We start from the raw sequence: 19,956 nt of genomic DNA on the forward strand, positions 1-19,956 counted from the left end.
CCCATGGTATTCAAGGCCATCTCCACTCATGGCTCGCAGACTTCCTCTCCTGTCGCAGTCAACGTGTGGCCCTAAATGGAGTTCTTTCATCCCCTCTTCCTGTGCAGGCTGGAGTTCCTCAAGGTAGCGTTCTGGGCCCTGTTCTTTTTCTGGTTTTCATCAATGATCTCTCGGACTCTCTGGAAAATCCTCTATTTCTCTTTGCCGATGACTCCACCCTCTGCCGTACCATCTGTCATCCCTCAGACCGGCAAGCAGCAGCTTCTTCGCTCACTGCAGATCTGGATAAAATCACAAACTGGTCCAACTCGTGGAACATGTCTTTCAATCCAGACAAATCTCACACTCTCACTATGTCTCTTCGAAAGGACCGTTTACAAAACCCCCCCATCCACTTTCTCAACAATCCTCTGGAAGAAGTCTTTTCTTTCAAGCTTCTGGGTCTCACTATCTGCCATGACCTTTCCTGGGAAAGTCACATTTCCAACCTTGCCTCAAAAGCCAGTCGCCGACTGGGAATCCTCCGTCGTGCAAAGTCCTTCCTCGGCCCTCTTGAGCTCCTGACCACTTACAAAGCTTTTGTCCGTAGCCTGATGGAGTACTGCTCTCCCCTCTGGGCTGGTGCTCCTGCCTCCCACCTTTCTCGACTTCACGCTGTCGAAACCAGGGCTTTTAAGATCATTGGCATCTCCCGCAATGAAGCTGAGTCTTTGGGCCTCTCACTCAATCACCGCAGGTTGGTCGGTGGTCTTTCTGTCTTCTACCGACTCCTCTCCAGCCTTGCCCCCCTGCTCTCTCTGTGATTTGTCCCAACCACATTTCCACAGGGCGCTCAAGGTCCGCCAACAACCCCCTTCTGGTAAAACTACCAAAATCACGAATCACTGCTCATCTTCACTCTTTCATTCCTCTTTTTCCCGCCTTTGGAATAAACTTCCTCACTCTATTCTTTCCCATTCTTCCCTCCAGGCTTTCAAAACAGCTGTTCACCACCACCTCTTATCTTCCCCCATCCAAATCCTCGATCTTTTCTACCCCCGATAATCCACCCAAGCCCACTTCCTTCAATTCTCCTGCTTTCCTTCCTGAAAGTCCCTTTAATGTCCATCTTCCCCTCGCCATGTTCCCCGTCCCATCCCCATCCCTCCCCCTTCCACAGTTCACCTGTGTCTGTTCCCCAATGTTTTGTCCCTTCCACTCCCGCCCCTCTTGTCTCATGCCTCCTTGCTGTGAGTTGTGTGTTAGCTCTCATACGAGCCTCGACCAAGGTATACAAAAAAAAAAAAAAAAAAAAAAAAAAAAAAAGAGGGTGGATAGAAGGAGGATGGATGAACTGAGGGAGGAGATTTGTGTGCAAATGAGCTTGACGGGGAAATTTATGAAATGCCAGCTGAGATGGGCTGGACACTTGGTGTAGATGGGGGAAGAAGGAATGGCAAAGACAGCGGATAGGTTGAGGGAGTCAGGTAGAAGGAAAAGAGGTAGACCACATTTGAGATGGGAGGATGTGTAAGGAGGGATATCAGTAGGGTGGGGATGTTTGGAGAGTATGTGAGAGTTGGCTGAGGACAGAGGGAAGTGGAGGAGTATCATGGTCAAAGCAGGGCAGAAGCTTAGTGCGTTGGACCTCGCCCCTTGTAAAGGGAAGAGAAAGGAGGAGAATCTTCACCATTGAGAGATGGAGCTAAAAACGATATCGAGCAGGATATCTCAAAACGTTGTGGATGGGTTGAGTGTGTGAAAAGGACGAATGGATTTGATTGATTTTGGTGAAGATCCGAATCCGGATATGTAAATTTTATTTATCACCTGATACTTCACAATTAAGAGACGGGGGCAAAAACGATATATAGCACAATATTTCCAAAAGTTGTGGACGAGTTGTGACAAAACTTAGGGGATGAGTGTGTTAGGTGATGAGAACAAGCCGATTCGATTTTGATTCAGGTCCGGATACAGATCTGGGTTATTGGTGTGAAACAAAACATAAACTGCTCAGCTCGGTGGAGGTATGCGCTCCATCGAGTAGCGTTGTAATTCAGCCTGTGCGCAGCTTGTTCACCCCCATGTACCCTTTTCTCTCTCCCCTTGATCTCACTCTCACTTCTTTTCTACTGTTAGTATTTCCTCCTTGCCATTTTTGTTCCCTTCCATTCTTCTCTGGCTATCGCACAAGCCCCGCTTATGTATGTGCAGCTTTTTTTTATTATTATTGCCATTTATGGATTTGGTCGTCATGTTTTTTTTTCACTCCCCCCTCCCCCAAAGGGTGGTTGAGACTCATTTGACCCTCCCCCCCCACCCCCAATCTGCGGATGCATCCAACACAACTTGACCATAAGCCAAATCAAACCAAAGCACCCAGCACAACCAAATCATCCGTAATATACAAACGACCCAACATAGAAACAAACCACCCAGCTTACTCAAACCACGCATAACATCACCAAACTACCCAATGTATAACCAAACCACCTAGCGCAACCAAATCATCCAGGATATCCAAACTACCCAAGAGAAAACCAAACCACCCAGCTTACTCAAACCACGCATAGCATCACCAAACTACCCAATGTATAACCAAACCACCCACCATATAAACAAACCAAGTATAATATCACCAAACCACCCACCGTATAACCAAACCACCCAATGTATAACATCACCAAACCACCAAACGTATAACCAAATCACGTATAACATCACCAAACCACCCAACGGAAAACATCACCAAACCACCCAACGTATAACCAAACCACGTATAACATCACGAAACCACCAAACGTATAACCAAACCACCCAATGTATAACATCACCAAACCACCCACCGTATAACCAAAGCATGTAGAGTATCACCAAACCACCCAACGTGTAACATCACCAAACCACACAACATATAAACAAACCAAGTATAACATCACCAAACCACCCACTGTCTAACCAAACCATGTATAGTGTCACCAAACCAGCCAACGTATAACATCACCAATCCACCCATCGTATAACATCACCAAACCACCCAACGGAAAACATCACCGAACCACCCACTGTCTAACCAAACCATGTATAGTGTCACCAAACCACCCAACGTATAACTTCACCAAACCACCCATCGTATAACATCAACAAACCACCTACTGTATAACTAAACCACGTATAACATAACCAAACCACCCAACTTATAACCAAACCACATATAACATCACCAAACCACCCACCATATAAACAACCAAGTATAACATCACCAAACCACCCAACGTATTACATCATCAAACCACCCACTGTATAACCAAACCACGTATAACATCACCAAACCACCCAACGTATAACCAAACCACGTATAACATCACCAAACCACCCAATGTTTAACATCACCAAACCACCCAATGTATAATCAAAGCATGTATAACATCACCAAACCACCCAACGTACCACCAAACCATGTTTCACATTACGAAACCACACAACATATAATCAAATCACGTATAAAATCACCAAACCACCCAACGTATCACCAAACATGAATAGAATCACCAAACCACCCAATAAATAACATTACCAAACCACGCAATGTATAAACAAACCACGTATAACATCACCAAACCACCAAACGTATAACCAAACCATGTATAGCATCAACAAACCACCCAACAAATAACATCACGAAACTACCCAATGTATAACCAAACCACATATAACATCACCAAACCACCCAACAAATAACATCACCAAACCACCCAATGTTTAAGAAAACTACGTATAACATCACCAAACCACCCAACGTATAACCAAACCATGTATAACGTCAGCAAACCACCCAACGTACAATCAAACCATGTATAACATCACCAAACCACCCAACGTATCACCAAACCATGTATAACATCACCAAACCACCCAATGTACAACCAAACCATGTATAACATCACCAAACCACCCAAAAAACAACATCACCAAACCACCAATGTATAACCAAACCACGTATAACATCACCAAACCACCCAATGTATAAGCAAACTACGTATAACATCACCAAACCACCCAATGTATAACCAAGCCACGTATAACATCACCAAACCACCCAACGTATCACCAAACCACGTCTAACATCACCAAACCATCCAACGTATAACCAAACCACGTCTAACATCACCAAACCACCCAATGTATAACCAAACCACGTCTAACATCACCAAACCACCCAACGTATAACCAAACCACGTCTAACATCACCAAACCACCCAACGTATAACCAAACCACGTCTAACATCACCAAACCACCCAACGTATAACCAAACCACGTCTAACATCACCAAACCACCCAACGTATAACCAAACCACGTCTAACATCACCAAACCACCCAATGTATAACCAAACCACGTCTAACATCACCAAACCACCCAACGTATCACCAAACCACGAATGGCATAATGTTTGCCGGTTGCTGTTGTGGTTTTGGCACCACCAATGTGCTGTTTCCAGTCTGGTACATTTAACTCATTAAATTGCTTCATTCGATCGGATAATATATATATTTTTATTTTTTATTTTTGAAACTTGAGGGATCCAGTCCCCTTGGACCCCACCCTGTCCTCTTTCAACCCAGTCCTCCCTATTTTCATCTCCACCCTCAAAACATTCACCATCACACAAATCCACACAAACAGAACGCTGCTGTCATGAAATGGCTCAAGGGAAACATTCCTTCTCACCACATTTTGAGGGAATGCCAGAAACGTTCGAGTTGTGATTGTTGTGATTGTTGTGCTTTCCGAGGGATTAAACTATAAAGGGCGTTTCATGATTGCAAATCCCGATTGTATTGAGAACTCACTGTGTGTTTGCGTTTAATGACGTTTACTCTTTTACATCGTTTCAATAAAATCACTTTTTTTCTTCCCATTTAAATTTTTTCGATATTCTTTTATTAACTTCAAATCAAGAAAAAAAAAAAAAAAAATGGAATGACGTGTCGGGGAAAGAACTACTCAGTTTGGGTTGATTCATCAGATTTCATGATATTTAAATGTAACAAAAAATTCGGACAACTACAACTACAACGACGACTAATAATACACGTCCAATTATTTCCACCTTCTTGTGACGTCATCCAAGGAACGTATTTTTACCCAAGTCTTTCACGAACCGGCTGGCCAGGGTTGACGTCCTCCTGGAAGTGATTTCGGCGGGAGTCAAGTCATTTGTTCGTGATGCCAGAGATAACTCTCCTATTCTTCGTGAAGGGCACTGTGGGATCTCCGGCATCCACCAATTATAAACAGGGGCAGACATCCGGCTTAACGTCCAATCTTTGGGACTATGCATCCATTCATTCATTCATTCATTCACTCATTCATAATTCATTCATTATCTCTCTGAATGTGAAACACCAGGATGGCAGTTCGTCGTTGGGTCGTCATTCGAGCCCGGTGTAAAGACTTCAAGCGACCCCCACTCCCCTTTCAAGTTACCTCCCGGTAATCTGAAATCGATTTCATCCTACCCCCTACGATTTCAGATGACCCCCCTCAAAACATTTATTTATGTTGTTTATTTACAAAAAATAGTAATTTAATTGATATTGAAAACTAATTAGGGAAAAAAAAACCATTGATCACGTGACCGCCTTTAAAGAGTCTGCAATGAATTTTGATTTTTATTATGAATTATTTTATTTTAATATCGTTATTAATTGAAATCAGTATTTCTCATCCAGTTATAGTTTTTGCCACATTTTTTTTAATGAAATCCTTCTTCGAGAAAGTTGATACAAATAGACATAACATACTGGTATATCTTTTTAACCAACTCAAACTATATTTACAATTATGGTAACAACGCAAGAAAATCAATGTGTAAGAAAGGCAATGAAAACAGCTTATTTTAAATTCACAATTTCGTCGTGGCGGTGGTGGTCGAATGGCAGCTTAGCTGCCGGGGTAGCTCTCATTTCTTGAAGCGTGACTGTGTCGCTGATGCAGTGCCCCTCTACCAGTACACACACTGGAACTGGTACTCATTTCGCCGACCTCGGAAGGATGACGAGCTGAGCGCGCAGCCTGGTGTTGGCTCAGTGGTTAGGGTGGTGGCTTGGGATCCTAGGGTCCTGAGTGCGCAGCCTGGTGTTGGCTCAGTGGTTAGGATGGCGACTTGGGATCCTAACAGGTTGAGTGCGCAGCATGGTGTTGGCTCAGTGGTTAGGGTGGTGGCTTGGGATCCTAGGGTCCTGAGTGCGCAGCCTGGTGTTGGCTCAGTGGTTAGGGTGGTGGCTTGGGATCCTAGGGTCCTGAGTGCGCAGCCTGGTGTTGGCTCAGTGGTTTGGGTGGCGACTTGGGATTCTAGGGTCCCGAGTTCAAGTCCCGTCGGCCGCTGAATTAATACACCAGGGGTTGACTCAACCTGTCATCCTTCCGAGGTCGGCGAAATGAGTACCAGTTCCAGTGTGTGTACTGGTAGAGGGGCACTGCATCAGTGACACAGTCACGCTTCAAGAAATGATAGCTACCCCGGAAGCTAAGCTGCCATACGACCACCACCACCACCAATACAATTAACATTTTTGTTACATTTTTTATGTTTCCAGACTTTGAGACGAGCTTTCAAACTTGCACGTTTTCCGTGTTCTATTCAACAAACGTATCATGAGTTGTGGGCATAAGAATTGATCATTTCAGCTAAATCAGGGAGGGGGGTAATGTCAAAGTGCGGGGGGGGGGGTAATATGAAATCGGGTTCAGGCTACCCCCGGGGTAACTTGAAATCGATTTCAGATTACCGGGAGGTAACTTGAAAGGGGGGGGGGGGGTAGCTTGAAGTCTTTACACCGGGTCAGAACGCTCAATGGAGCGTGCATACCTCTAGTGCTACGTCATCCTGCGGCTACGTCATCCTCCGCAATCCCTTTGATCGGTTGATTTAACGTCAGTTCGAGCAAAGAATCGAGACAAATGGCGATGTGATTATTAGATTCAGATCGTTCGTTTGATCCTTCGATAGAGGACGAGGCCGCACGATGACTCGTCGTGCCTTCAGTGTTATCTCCATTCCACTCGCTGTTTACTCAACTGGTTATTTATTTCCTTTAATCTCCCGATTTACTGAAATGCTTACCTCCGATCGAATGGTAATGACACGTCGATTCGATACGTGTGATTATATGAGTCGTGTGCAGTCACAGGTGTGAGCGCTCGTGACGAACACGCACTTTCCAAACCGACGAACTTTGTCATGAACTTTGTCATGAACTTTGTCATGAACTTTGTCATGAACTTTGTACGTCTCGTGACTCTGGTCCACTCTTACTGAGCGACGTGAGTTTCAAACGATCGTGAGACAAACGCTCTGGGATTGTGATGAACGGCGCTGAAATTGAATTGTTACGTCATTTCGTTTTTTATTCGATTCGAGTGACGTTTACCTGTCGCCATCGAAGGTGCGCGGACATCGTTTCCACCCGTCTGATTGTTTGTTTGTCTGTGAGCAGGATATATCTTTACAGGTTGTGGACACGTTGTGTGTGTCTCATTAGGACCAATCGATTCGATTTTGCTTCGGGTTCGAATCCAGATCGGGCCCATCATACAGTGGATACAAGACGTAAACTGTTCCCAAACACGTCACGAATGGGTTCAGGGCAACCACGTGACAACGACAATGAGGGCGAATTGCCCGTCAAGCTTTCCTTGGCGAAAGCAAACTTGTACACAACATTGTACAACAGCACGGGAACATTGATAATGTTCGTACGTAATAAATGTATTCCAATAGGTCGCATCACAGCCCCCTTGATGACGTCGCTTTGTCAATGTGTGTTCACTGCTGTCCCATTGTCCCGTTATCAAGCTGTTACTTAAATATCCTTTTGTTGTACCGTGAGCCGTGATTCATGCGTTTGTGTAATCAACTGACTTGGCTTTACTACTAATTACTAATTACTGATATTAAACCGATTATGACAAACACTCAAATCCTCCCCAGATTAGATGAGTGTTCCACCTTCCCTCCTCCAACGTCTTTATTTAAATTTCCCCTTTTATTACTTTACCTTCCTGTATAATTTTCCCTACGTTTGATTTCAGCCATTATTTGTCTTGTTTTTTAATTTTTTTAATTGTTTCTTTCTTTCTCTTACTCTCTCTGCACAACTTTCACAAGGTCGAGGCTCATGGAAGAACGACACGACGAAAGAGGCAGCGAAATGATAACAGGGCATCACTGTTCGAGTGTCGTACGTTGTATATCCTGCACACCTGTATCAGACAAAGGTGTTCTGTTGGGCCAGGTATCGATAGGCCAAGTGCTGTTTGCTTTACCTGGTCAAAAGCGAAAGTAAATAAATTAGACCCAAGGGCGAGACAACGGCCAGCATCCTCCCTCGACCATGGAAGACCCATCGCACCCACTGTCAGTTTGCTTTCGTTTTAATCGTTCAAACATTCGCCTTTGTGTTCCACTTACTTTATGCCGTTATTCCAGCCAATTTATTCCAGTGGGAATTTAAAAGGAATAAAAGTAAAAGCGAAAGTCGGTTTGGACGCGAGTCCGACAAGCCCCGACAAGCATAACATGGAGTCACGACCAAGGCAGCTGCTCTGCCGATGAAAGCCCCGTTGGAATTGTCGAAAGGTCCCAGTTGGCCTCATAGCCACGGTCGACCTTTCCTTTCGTGGTGGAAAATATTATCTCTGGTTATCGGTTTACAGTTCGTCACACGCACGCCGGGTATAGGGGCAGCGTGCGAGTCTGAGCATCAATTTAATAACGTCGTGTGTGACGTCATAATGAAGCTGACCAATGACCGACGCGCATAATTAACGATGACGCGGATTGTAATCCAGCAAGAAAAAGATGTTTTTTCGGTTTCACATTGTTTTGTGTAGTGGGGTGAGAAAACTGATTTTACCTGTTCGACATTTTACCTGTTTTAGGTTTAATATATCTCAAGATACCGTTGAAGTTCCAGTCCCGTGATCAGGAGTTAAAAGTACATTCATAACTTGTCCAGTATGTCATAATTGTACAATGTCATCCACGAGCCTTATATAATTAAAAAATATTATATAATCATCCACACCTATCAATTAACCCTTTAAATCAATGCACAGCACTTCAGACACGAATATCATCTTCAGATATCCAGTTTGATCGAAACTCATCCAATCCAAAATGCCATCAATCTATGATCCTGAATCATCCAATGCATTGAATGAATCCATGATCCCGAATCATCCAATCCAAAATGCCATCAATCCATGATCCTGAATCATCCAATCCAAAATGCCATCAATCCATGATCCCGAATCATCCAATCCAAAATGCCATCAATCCATGATCCTGAATCATCCAATCCAAAATGCCATCAATCCATGATCCCGAATCATCCAATCCAAAATGCCATCAATCCATGACCCCGAATCATCCAATCCAAAATGCCATCAATCCATGATCCCGAATCATCCAATCCAAAATGCCATCAATCCATGATCCCGAATCATCCAATTCAAAATGCCATCAATCCATGATCCCGAATTATCCAATCCAAAACGCCATCAATCCATGATCCAGAATCATCCAATCCAAAATGCCATCAATCAATGATCCCGAATCATCCAATCCAAAATGTCATCAATCCATGATCCCGAATTATCCAATCCAAAACGCCATCAATCCATGATTCTGAATCATCCAATCCAAAATGCCATCAATCCATGATCCCGAATCATCCAATGCAAAATTCCATCAATCCATGATCCTGAATCATCCAATCCAAAATGCCATCAATCCATGATCCTGAATTATCCAATCCAAAATGCCATCAAACCATGATCCCGAATTATCCAATCCAAAATGCCATCAATCCATGATCCTGAATCATCCAATCCAAAATGCCATCAAACCATGATCCCGAATCATCCAATCCAAAATGCCATCAATCCATGATCCTGAATTATCCAATCCAAAATGCCATCAATCCATGATCCAGAATTATCCAATCCAAAACGTCATCAATCCATGATCCAGAATCATCCAATCCAAAATGCCATCAATCCATGATCCAGAATTATCCAATCCAAAACGCCATCAATCCATGATCCAGAATCATCCAATCCAAAATGCCATGAATCCATGATCCAGAATCATCCAATCCAAAATGCCATGAATCCATGATCCCGAATCATCCAATCCATTGCCACCAATCCATGATCCTGAATCCGATTCACTTACCGTGTCGTCTCCGCTTCCCGGGCTTTCCCCCCATGCTTCATCCGTGTACGGTCCACACGTCGTACGGGGTCACAGGACACGCATTAACAACCCAGAATGGCAGAGAGCGCGTGCGGCTTGACAAGGACCCCAAATCGAATACTCGGGTCCCACCGACGCTGCGCGGTATTAAGTCCACTGTTTGCATTTGCTATAATCCGCCCCTCCCCCTCCCCCTCCCCCTCGACTCCGTGACTCCGCCTCTGATACCCAAATCGAGACCACGAGGATCTTCTTCACTCTGCCGTCTCATGCGATGCCAACGAACCGAGCCAGCGTCACGTTTATACACACTTTTGAAAAGTTGTCCGATGTTCCAGATGTTTAAAAGGTTAATGAGATTGTCCGTCGGCAGGTACTAACCCCGAAGCGGGTTTCCGTGAACAGTTTGTGCCGACAGCACCTGCCATTTGGCCGAAACAGGTGACTCCAGGTGGTGAGCGTGTGTCCTTTTGTGCGTACAGGTCTGTCATCCGCACTGCGTCCGCCAACACGGATTTATAAACAATTAATCAACGGTGAAACGGTATATTTAATTATTTAAACTGCACAATGCGTACCTGTATCAATGGACAGACGGTGTCGTGCACTATCCAGGTACGAAGCGGAAACATCTGACGTCGATATTCAATAGCCGTTCAAAAAGTTCTCGGAAGGACAATTACTCAACAGTCCAAGGAACGTTCAGGGTTTTCATTTTTGTACGGTATTCTATACGTATAGCGGTATAGTACAGGTAATTCAGATTTGGAAGGATAACGTACAGGTATGCACTCACTTACTGAGCTGTTAATCCTTAGTTCGAATCTGGATCCGAGCTATAAACTGCCATCTTGATGTTTGCGCACTGTTCAGGTGGTTTGAGGCTGTCTACAGTGATAACACCCGAGTCTTTCTCTCTTTGGTTGCAATCTCCATTTTTGGATTTCAGAAGATGGAACAGAGCCCTCCCAGGACTCAAAGTATCCACCTCCATTTCGGTATAGGGTCACGTTTCGAGGACTAAGTTGATCCACTAAACGTTCTGACATGCCTCGTGCACAGAAGCCACTTTGTCATTGAGTCTCCTCCTCCTCCTCTGTGCTCCAGTTCGCCTATTTCCATTCATCTTCTTGTTAATTTTGGGGAAGGTGACACCTCCTCAGCTTTTTGCTTGGGTGCAGAACTCTGTCTCATAGTGAAGTTGGGATCTTCTTCATCACTGGAGAAATTGCAGTCTATTTTTTTTTGGCACACATTCCGGCTGCTCAGAGTGGCCGCACAGACCTAGTCTCAACCTCAGAGGAGTCTGTGTCCCTTTATTGACTTTGGTAATGGTTTCCAATCATTGATGGGCATTTCTGGTTATGTCCAGCCAGATGGCTTTTCCCCAAAGGGCCTTTGGCTCCTGGCTGCTTGTCAGGGGTCATTGCTGGCACTCTGGGCAGTCATGCTAAGAAGGTAAATTCCCAAATCCTTCTCTCTCTCCTCATGATCTTTCAAAGTACTCTTCCATCTTGCAAGTTGATTCTCTTTATTGACTACAACTTGTTGTTTATGATCAAAAAGAAAGTGTAGCTCTAAACAGGATCCTGTCATCTCCTATCCCGGTCAAGGCTGGAGTGTCCCAAGGCAATGTTTTGAGCCCAGTCTTGTTCCTCATCTTCATCAATGATGTGATTTCCTGGAAAATCCTCTTCACCTCTTTTCTGATGATTCCACGCTCTGTCGTATCATCTGTTATCCTTCAGACAGGCAGGCAGTGGCCTCGTCCCTCTGCAGACCTTGAGAGAATCAGGAGCTAGTCCAACACACTGGGCATCTTTCATCCTGCAAGGTCTTTCCTTGGCCATTCTAAACTTTCAACAATCCACAAGGACTTCATTCGTATCTTGATGGAGTATGGCTCTCCCCTTAGAGCTGGTGCCCCTGCCTCACCCCTTGTCCTACTTGATGCCGTGGAAAGTAAGGCACTCAAATCATTGGGATATCCCACGACAAAGCTAAGTAACTAGGCCTGTTACTTTTGCATCGCAGACACGATGGTGGCCTCTCTGAATTCTACCATGTCGGTTTTGGTCTTGCACCCTCTGCCTCTTTTGACTCTGTCCCTCCAGGTTTCTGCAGGATGCACACCGTCTGCCAGTCACCCACTTACTGTTAAACTCCCCAAATCCAGGCCCACTGATCACCTTCACTCATTTGTGCCTCTTTTCTCTTATCTGTGAAACCAACATCCCCAGTCTGTTCAGTCCCATTCTTCCCTCCAAGGCTTCCAGAGAACTGTTCACCACGAAATCATGTCATCCCGCAATACGTACTAATGATCTATTCCATTCCATATGACCCCATTTCTAAGCATTCCATTTTTCCAACTTATTGTGATCCCCCCCCCCGCCCCCCACACCTCCTTCCCTTCCCTCACCTCTTTCCGTTTGTTCGTTGTCAGTTGGTTTGTTTCTTTTTTGTTTCATCTACACTTTCCCCTTCCTCTTCTTGCTGTGTTTCAGCTTGCCTGCAGCTTGTTCACCACCATGTGTCCCTCTCCCCCCTCCCCTTGGTCTCACTCTCACCTCTACTCTGCTGTTGGTGTTTCCTCCTTTCCATTCTGCTGCAGCTCTTCCATGAGCCTTGACTGTGTATACAAAAAAACCCCTTAACATATTGACAGAAAAACCAAAAGTTAAAAGCGAGACAACATTCTAACTAATCCGTGTTACAGAAAAGGTTGGACATGGCTATTTACATCAAAAAGTGCAAGTGGTCGATCTAGACTCGGGTGTTGAGCATGTCCTCATGATTAGGTCATATGACCGTCATCACAGAAGTTGTGGGTTCAAATCTCACTGAATGCTGGAACTGATGTTCTGGGAACTGAGGTAGTCCTAGAAGAATTAGCATGTCACTATAATAGTGTGACGGTTATGGAGAAGGACCCCGGAGTATAACACTCAACACATAAAGGAATCCTTAGTTGATATCTCATCAGTAATTGTGCTTAGTCAGATACCTTCCCTTCGTATCACGGATGGGGGAAAATGTGTTGAGTGTTAGCAGGTTCCCTCCCAATTGTGATTCCCCACTTTTTATTAATCCCCCATCCATCCATCCTTCCCCCATCTATCCATCCTTCCCCCATTCATCCATCCTTCCACCCTCCATTTAAATCCCGTTTTCTCATCCTTCTTCCCCTCGCACATTCCCACAGTGCAAACCATACATACATTGCATCACATCGACACCACAATCATCATATTACAAGGTAATTCCTGTGCTGGGTACATAACCTACAATGCCGTGGGGTAACATACAATGACGGGATGCCTGTGCTAAGCAGTAGCCAACAGTGTGCCACTGCAGCGTCACCAGGATGGGCACACCAATGGGGACCCGACATGCAAGGGTCTAAAAGGTCGAAAAACACCGCCTCACCCGAGGTCACAGAGTGCCTCCATGACCCTTGCTCCCCTCGAAGCTATGCCCCGGCCGGGACTAATAAAAGCCAGAGCACATCAGAGCTGAGCGCTGACTCACATGCCAAGGACTTGCATATGGAACCAAGGCTGCCGGCCTGTTTGGTCGAGCCGAACCAAGACTGCCTGCTTGCCGTTCAAGCTGAAGGACGGGGAGAGACAAGTCACGCTGATGCGAGGCTCCATAAGCCGATGGCGACATGGGGTTTTTGGTGCACAGCGGCTCCATACTGATTTACTTGATCTGCCTTTCTGTATCTAAACCTCCCCACCCCTGGATTTGTCTACTTGAGATGCACAAAGAGTCAAAGAGAGCTCTCAACAATTAACCTCTGTCCCAGCTGGGAGAGGTACTGATACGCACATCACACTCTTTCCTCGAGAGCTCACATCCCATACGCTGCACCTCTCCCGACATCGAGCTGACACATGCACCACTTTTCCTTCCTCCCCTTCCCTACCCTCCACTTTGGACCAGCACAAGCCCACCTGTTTGCTTAGGGTGAGCAAAAGGCTGACCAAACACCCCAAACTTTCTCTCTCTCTCTCTCTCTCTCTCTCTCTCTCTCTCTCTCTCTCTCTCTCTCTCTCTCTCTCTCTCTCTCTCTCTCTCTCTCTCTCTCTCTCTCTCTCTCTCTCTCTCTCTCTCTCCCTCTCTCCCTCTCTCCCTCTCTCCCTCTCTCCCTCTCTCCCTCTCTCTCTCCCTCTCTCCCTCTCTCCCTCTCTCCCTCTCTCCCTCTCTCCCTCTCTCCCTCTCTCCCTCTCTCCCTCTCTCCCTCTCTCCCTCTCTCCCTCTCTCCCTCTCTCCCTCTCTCCCTCTCTCCCTCTCTCCCTCTCTCCCTCTCTCCCTCTCTCCCTCTCTCCCTCTTTCTCTTTACTTTTCCCAGAGAGAGTGAGAAGCCCCTGTCCTGTTTTTAGGAAAGTAAGAATGTTTAAGGGGATCTTTATGTGCCAAGGCCCTATTCTTCATCGCACGGCCCGCGAGCAACTAGCGGCCCCCGGTGGCCTAAAGTGCAGCCCCTGACATGCTGCCAATATTACACAAATATGAAAACACCCCATCGTAATCCACCAAAAATGCTATCAAATTGACCCAATGGTTTAAAATAAGTGTTCCAACATGAACCATAAAAGTAACATAACTGCATCAGGAGATGACAGTATACAAACAATGATGCTTGCAGCCCAGTTATCCACAACAACGAAGAGTACGTGGAGGCGGGGCTAACTGCAGGACACCATAATGGCTGATAAATACAAATAGCAGCCATTATGGTGTCCTGCAGTTGGTGTGGCGGCTCTCACACTGATGTCTTATCGGCAAAAGTGCCCCCCCCCCTCTAAATAAGAGTGAAGATCACTGTGCTAAGGGATCATTACTTTTCTTTGTGACACTGCGCTTGTACTTGCCTTGAATTGTGTCTGTAAATACATGCCCTTTGAATCATTTGGTAAACTCTTTCAAACCTGCTCGATTGTCTTTTTCCATCATTGGTTCTACATAGCGTAATAGAGAGATGGATATATTATACCCCATTAATTCACTCCATGAGATAGCCGAACTCCTATCTACGGTTTCACTCAGTCGTACTTAAATAAGTAAATACAAATGTGGGACGTCAAGAGCAAGGTTTCCCATCTGGGTGGAGCAAAATCACCAGTAAAGTAACGCGAACCTTGGAGTGGGGACCCTACCAGACTTAGCCTCATCAGATGGCGTCCATGGTTGCTCAGCAACCCATAGAGTTGTGGAGTTATCCGTGGCTTGTGGCTTCAGGGTCAGAGGTCGAGTAGCAGATCCGTGAAACCCCCTCGTGAACCCCGCGGTCACCGTGAAACCAGTAAGAATATTTACATGTGGCTCATAAGTGACCTTTCGGGAGGGAATAATCAGCCGACTCATTTTGGGCTTGTCTTATAAAGCTACGGTGCCGGATGATGAGCTTCCCAGGTTTGGTATGCGTGATGCCACTCCACACATTGTGGGTGAGTCAGTGCGCTCAAGACAAATTAGGATAGGCATTGAAATATTACATATAAAAAGCACCAGTACACCAAATCTTCAACTTCCTTGTGGTGGCCAGCAAAAAAAATCAAAGTTATACAATATAGAAGACAAGTTATAATGTGTCCACATCGCAGACACCTTCCACAGAAAGCAATTGGTAAGCTGTTAGCATGTGGGTAATGCAGTGGTACCTTGATGGTGAGGATCCCAGAGTTTGTGGGTTCAAACCCAGCTGAAGGCAGCAGGGTTCAGCATTTGGATTCTAATGTTTAGGAAGTAGTGTAGAGAGTGTCATGAGAATTTCTACTACTAGGAATATCGGTAAAAACCCAAGCTGCCTCATTGATAACCTTCAGGGTGGGATAGTTGCCTGCCCCACTTGGTTTGACCTCCATGAGCAATGCTTGCCCACTCATTGTGATTGACTCTTATACCCTCCCCTTGTTACTGGAGGTCGTTCTGAATGACTATGGGTTCTACCATTATTTTGTACTTTCCACTTAAAAATAACAAAACCAAGAAGACACTATCATTTGGAGGAGGTTGGCAATGTGGACTCAAATTTCCATACCAGTCATTGGTATTACACCAAACAGTTTGGCTGATTTGTCATCAAGTGAAATAATGATGCATTACACTGGTCTGCGTCATTTCAGAGGTCTAGGTTTTCTCAACGGTACCTATATGTTTTTGCATGCTGAATTTAGAAATGTATCTCATTTCGCTCAATCAGGTCAAGTTTTTATGCTATCTCAATTTTAAGGAAAAAAAATAATCAAAATTTGGGGTTTTTTAATTAGCATTTTTTTAAGTTCAAAATCAGACTTACATTGACAGAAAATGTACAAACTATATATAAAATGACGCACAAGTACTGTTAATGTGAAATTCAACATTAAAAAGACGAAGGAAAACAGCGACTGCTGGAGCGACTGAAGTTGGGTGTTGCCAGAAACAACGATTTATCTATATTTTTCTGAAATTGAAATGAAAGTGATTGAGAAGGCACTTTCTTCCACATTAAGTGTACTTGTGTGTCATTATATGTATAGTTTGTACATTTTATGTCAATGTAAGTCTGATTTTGAATTTAAAAATGCTAATTAAAAAACACTAATTTTGATTATTTTTTCCTTAAAATTGAGATAGCATAAAAACTTGACCTGATTGAGCGAAATTAGATGCATTTCTGAATTCAGCATGCAAAAAACATATAGGAACCGTTGAGAAAACCTAGACCTCTGAAAAAAAATATTTCATGCAGCCCAGTGTTATCGATCAAGATTTGTTACACCAGTACTATTCAGCACCATCTAGTACCACTCAATAACAGCATTCAGCAACATAAAACACCACTCAATACCACCCAAAGCTAAAACAGCTGTCCCTTTCCAAGTATGTATCGGCTTCCGAGCACGAGTTAGCAGAGAGATGCACCGCCGAGAGACACAGTTCAGACAGCTGCAAGGTGTAGCGACAGCTGAGGCAGGTGTCGAACGAATAAGCCTTACTATATTTAGACTTAACAGCTAACAATATGCGACTGTTTCATAACAGAACATTATCGGAGACTTTTAGTTTTGAATTTGCTTGGAATATACATGAGGCAGGCAGGGTGACCTACTCCAATAGTTTTAGGGACTCCATGAAGGCTTTGAGTGAATCTACATATTACATACACAAAAGGACAGGCAATCATCCAGCTTCCATCACCTCTTCAACCTGCCCTCGTTCCCCTTAAATTCCATCTATCCTTCTTCCCTCCTCTCATCTGCCCTCCAAACCTTATTTTCTACCTTTTCACCACTCTCCTCTCTTTTTCACCACATTTAGCCACATAAATTTCCTCTCTTTTGCACAAATAATGCAATATGTACACAGAGACTTTGTACATCTTTTATAATTCGTCTAGTTTTTGTGAAATTAGTGAACAAGGCAGCATTTGATGTCAGGTAGTAAAGACCCTGAAGCTTCCGCCTGATCCGAATTCCTCTGACAGGGGAACTCCATCGTAGATTCTTACAATGTGTTTTGATTTGTACGAGGGCAGGGCAAAGTTCACGTGAACATTTTACTGCAGAAAATAATTGCTCAATGCTGAAATTTTGTACAATGACATCTTCTACCCTGGACTAGTTACATGGGAAGTGGCATTATGTTGGTCAAAGTATTCTAAGTAAAACCAACATGGTGGCCAATTTAAGTCACGTGTGCTGTAGTGTCGAGGTGTATCATTAAGTCCCAGTGAAGGAGAGTGTCCAACCAGTTTAAATTCAGAGGAGACTGCAATTTGATCATCTATGGAGGTTTTGCATCGTTGTGTTTCAATGACACGTGTTTAAAATGGCCGTTATATTGTTGTGGGCCGGGTATCGGCGGCGAGCACGATTGCTAGATGGAGCAGTAGAGTCGGCTCCACTGAACACCCGGAATTTATAGGTGGTCACCCTGGATAACTCCGGAGCCGACGGGTCCCTTATCGGACCGAAGATCGCCAATAGGTCGACCGCGTGGGATAGCGTCGATTGCCAATTTCAATTTACCTAAATACCCATGTCATCCAAACTTCGGGGGAAATTCACCCTCGGCGGAGCTCGAGCGGAATGAGCCGTGAGTGTACTCAAACCGTGCATAACCCGAGCGGATGGTTAGCGAGGTCAGTCAGTCTAAATGCACAATTTGCCGCTTCCAAATTTCCCAAATGCACCGTGCTAAACCAATAAAAAAACACAGAAACGGGCTGAAACATTTAACAGGGGATTTATTGAAAATGGGGGGGGGGAGGGAACACACAAAGAGCAGAGCTAAACTGACTAAGCAATGCAAACAATGTACAGCAAAGAGCACTTAACAATTCCTACTTACAGATGGGCCCACAGACACACACACGTACACACAAATACCCAAAAGAAGTGATGGCCATGGCCTTTATTGAAGGTTCCCAGCTCGAGGGAAGATGAGCTGGAAACCAGAGCTATCTCGAACCTTCCCGCCTCGTGCGGTTCTCAATGATCCGGTTCGGCGGGACTCGAACCTGCAACACGATGCAATGACAGACGCCAGCCGGCGCGAAGGTGGACCGGACAGAACACTGGCAGGCAAGACGAGACGATCAGGCGATGAGACCTTCACGTTCCAGCCAGAACGCCCCAAACACGAACTGGCCAACGCTGCTTCCACGAGCACACCGTCTCTCTACTCGCTGGTCCAGACAACCACACTTTTTCCTCAGGCGGAAGGGGTTTCTTTTTCTGGCCACTCACCTCCTGATTGGATGGTTGCGTCACGTGATTCGCTCGTCGCCCCCGTGATTGGCTGAAAGGGCGCCAAGTCCACTGATTGGACCGGTGGGGGGGGGGGGGTATGGCGGCCGTCGCGGCGGACCGCACTTCAAACAAGGAGAGTAACATTGTCCTGTGTGGGCTGTGCTTATTGGCCGACCATCGGCAACCTCGCTCGCATCTCCCGGCTTGGGCGAGAGAGACGTCAGGTCCTCGTGAACTCCGCCCACATAGTGCTGACACGCACGCGTGCAATGGTGCCGGTGGAGGATGGTGGAAGGAAGCGAAGGCAGGTGTCGTCGTTAAAAAGTTGTGATATAAAAATGTAAAAGAAAACCCTGACTATCAAAATAACTCCACAGTGCATGAACATTAAATTCCCATTAGACTAGGGACGGACCCGAACTAGAAACACGTACTTACCGATATAACTGTTCTATAGGGACATGAATGTTGAGTGCAGTAAGCTTCCAGATTCATAACAATATGTCGAGCGATCTTCTATGCATCATCACATGCAACCAACTGCTGTCACTTAAGTTATTAGTAGATGTGTGGAACAGATAATTTTGGAGAATCGGTGCTTACTACGCTCAAAATTGTACAAAAACTGGATGTCCGTGTTTAAGATATGGAAGAAATCATTCATTATCTTTTGAAATTCAACGTTTAGCAGAAAATGGGGACAAAAGGAACTTATGTTTGATCAAAAGGAAAGCTCTCAGAAATCTGAAAAACTTATATTGTTAAAATTGTTATCATATAATTATAACATGAATTGGGTGGCCATTGCATTTGAGCTCTTAGATATCTAACAGAGGGAGGGAAATGATAGTGTTCGGATTGTGACATTTGATGCAACCTGGGTCCATCATTTCAGGCCAAAGCCAAAAAGACCATACAGTGGAGACATTGTTGTTTTCCATTGTGGAGTGAAGACATTGTTCTCCA

General features: G+C 44.9%; 1 protein-coding gene across 4 annotated transcripts in view; it reads right to left on the reverse strand.

Moving 5' to 3' along the window:
• LOC147033974 (E3 ubiquitin-protein ligase NEURL1B-like) overlaps positions 1-19,956 on the reverse strand; it is a 117,278-nt gene that overhangs the window by 34,135 nt on the left and 63,187 nt on the right. Inside the window, exon 1 of one of the 4 annotated variants that reach the window (XM_085874141.1) lies at positions 10,226-10,384. The exons of the other annotated variants lie outside the window; for them this stretch is intronic. Within the exon in view, the coding sequence (XP_085730267.1) occupies positions 10,226-10,259 (34 nt within the window). The 5' untranslated portion in view covers positions 10,260-10,384. Of the gene's footprint in view, positions 1-10,225; positions 10,385-19,956 lie in introns of those variants that run through there. 4 annotated transcript variants of the gene reach the window in all.

Source organism: Eptatretus burgeri, chromosome 1, assembly GCF_056783735.1.
Source record: "Eptatretus burgeri isolate ZD-2024b chromosome 1, Ebu_testis_v1, whole genome shotgun sequence".
NCBI classification, from domain to species: Eukaryota; Metazoa; Chordata; class Myxini; order Myxiniformes; family Myxinidae; genus Eptatretus; species Eptatretus burgeri.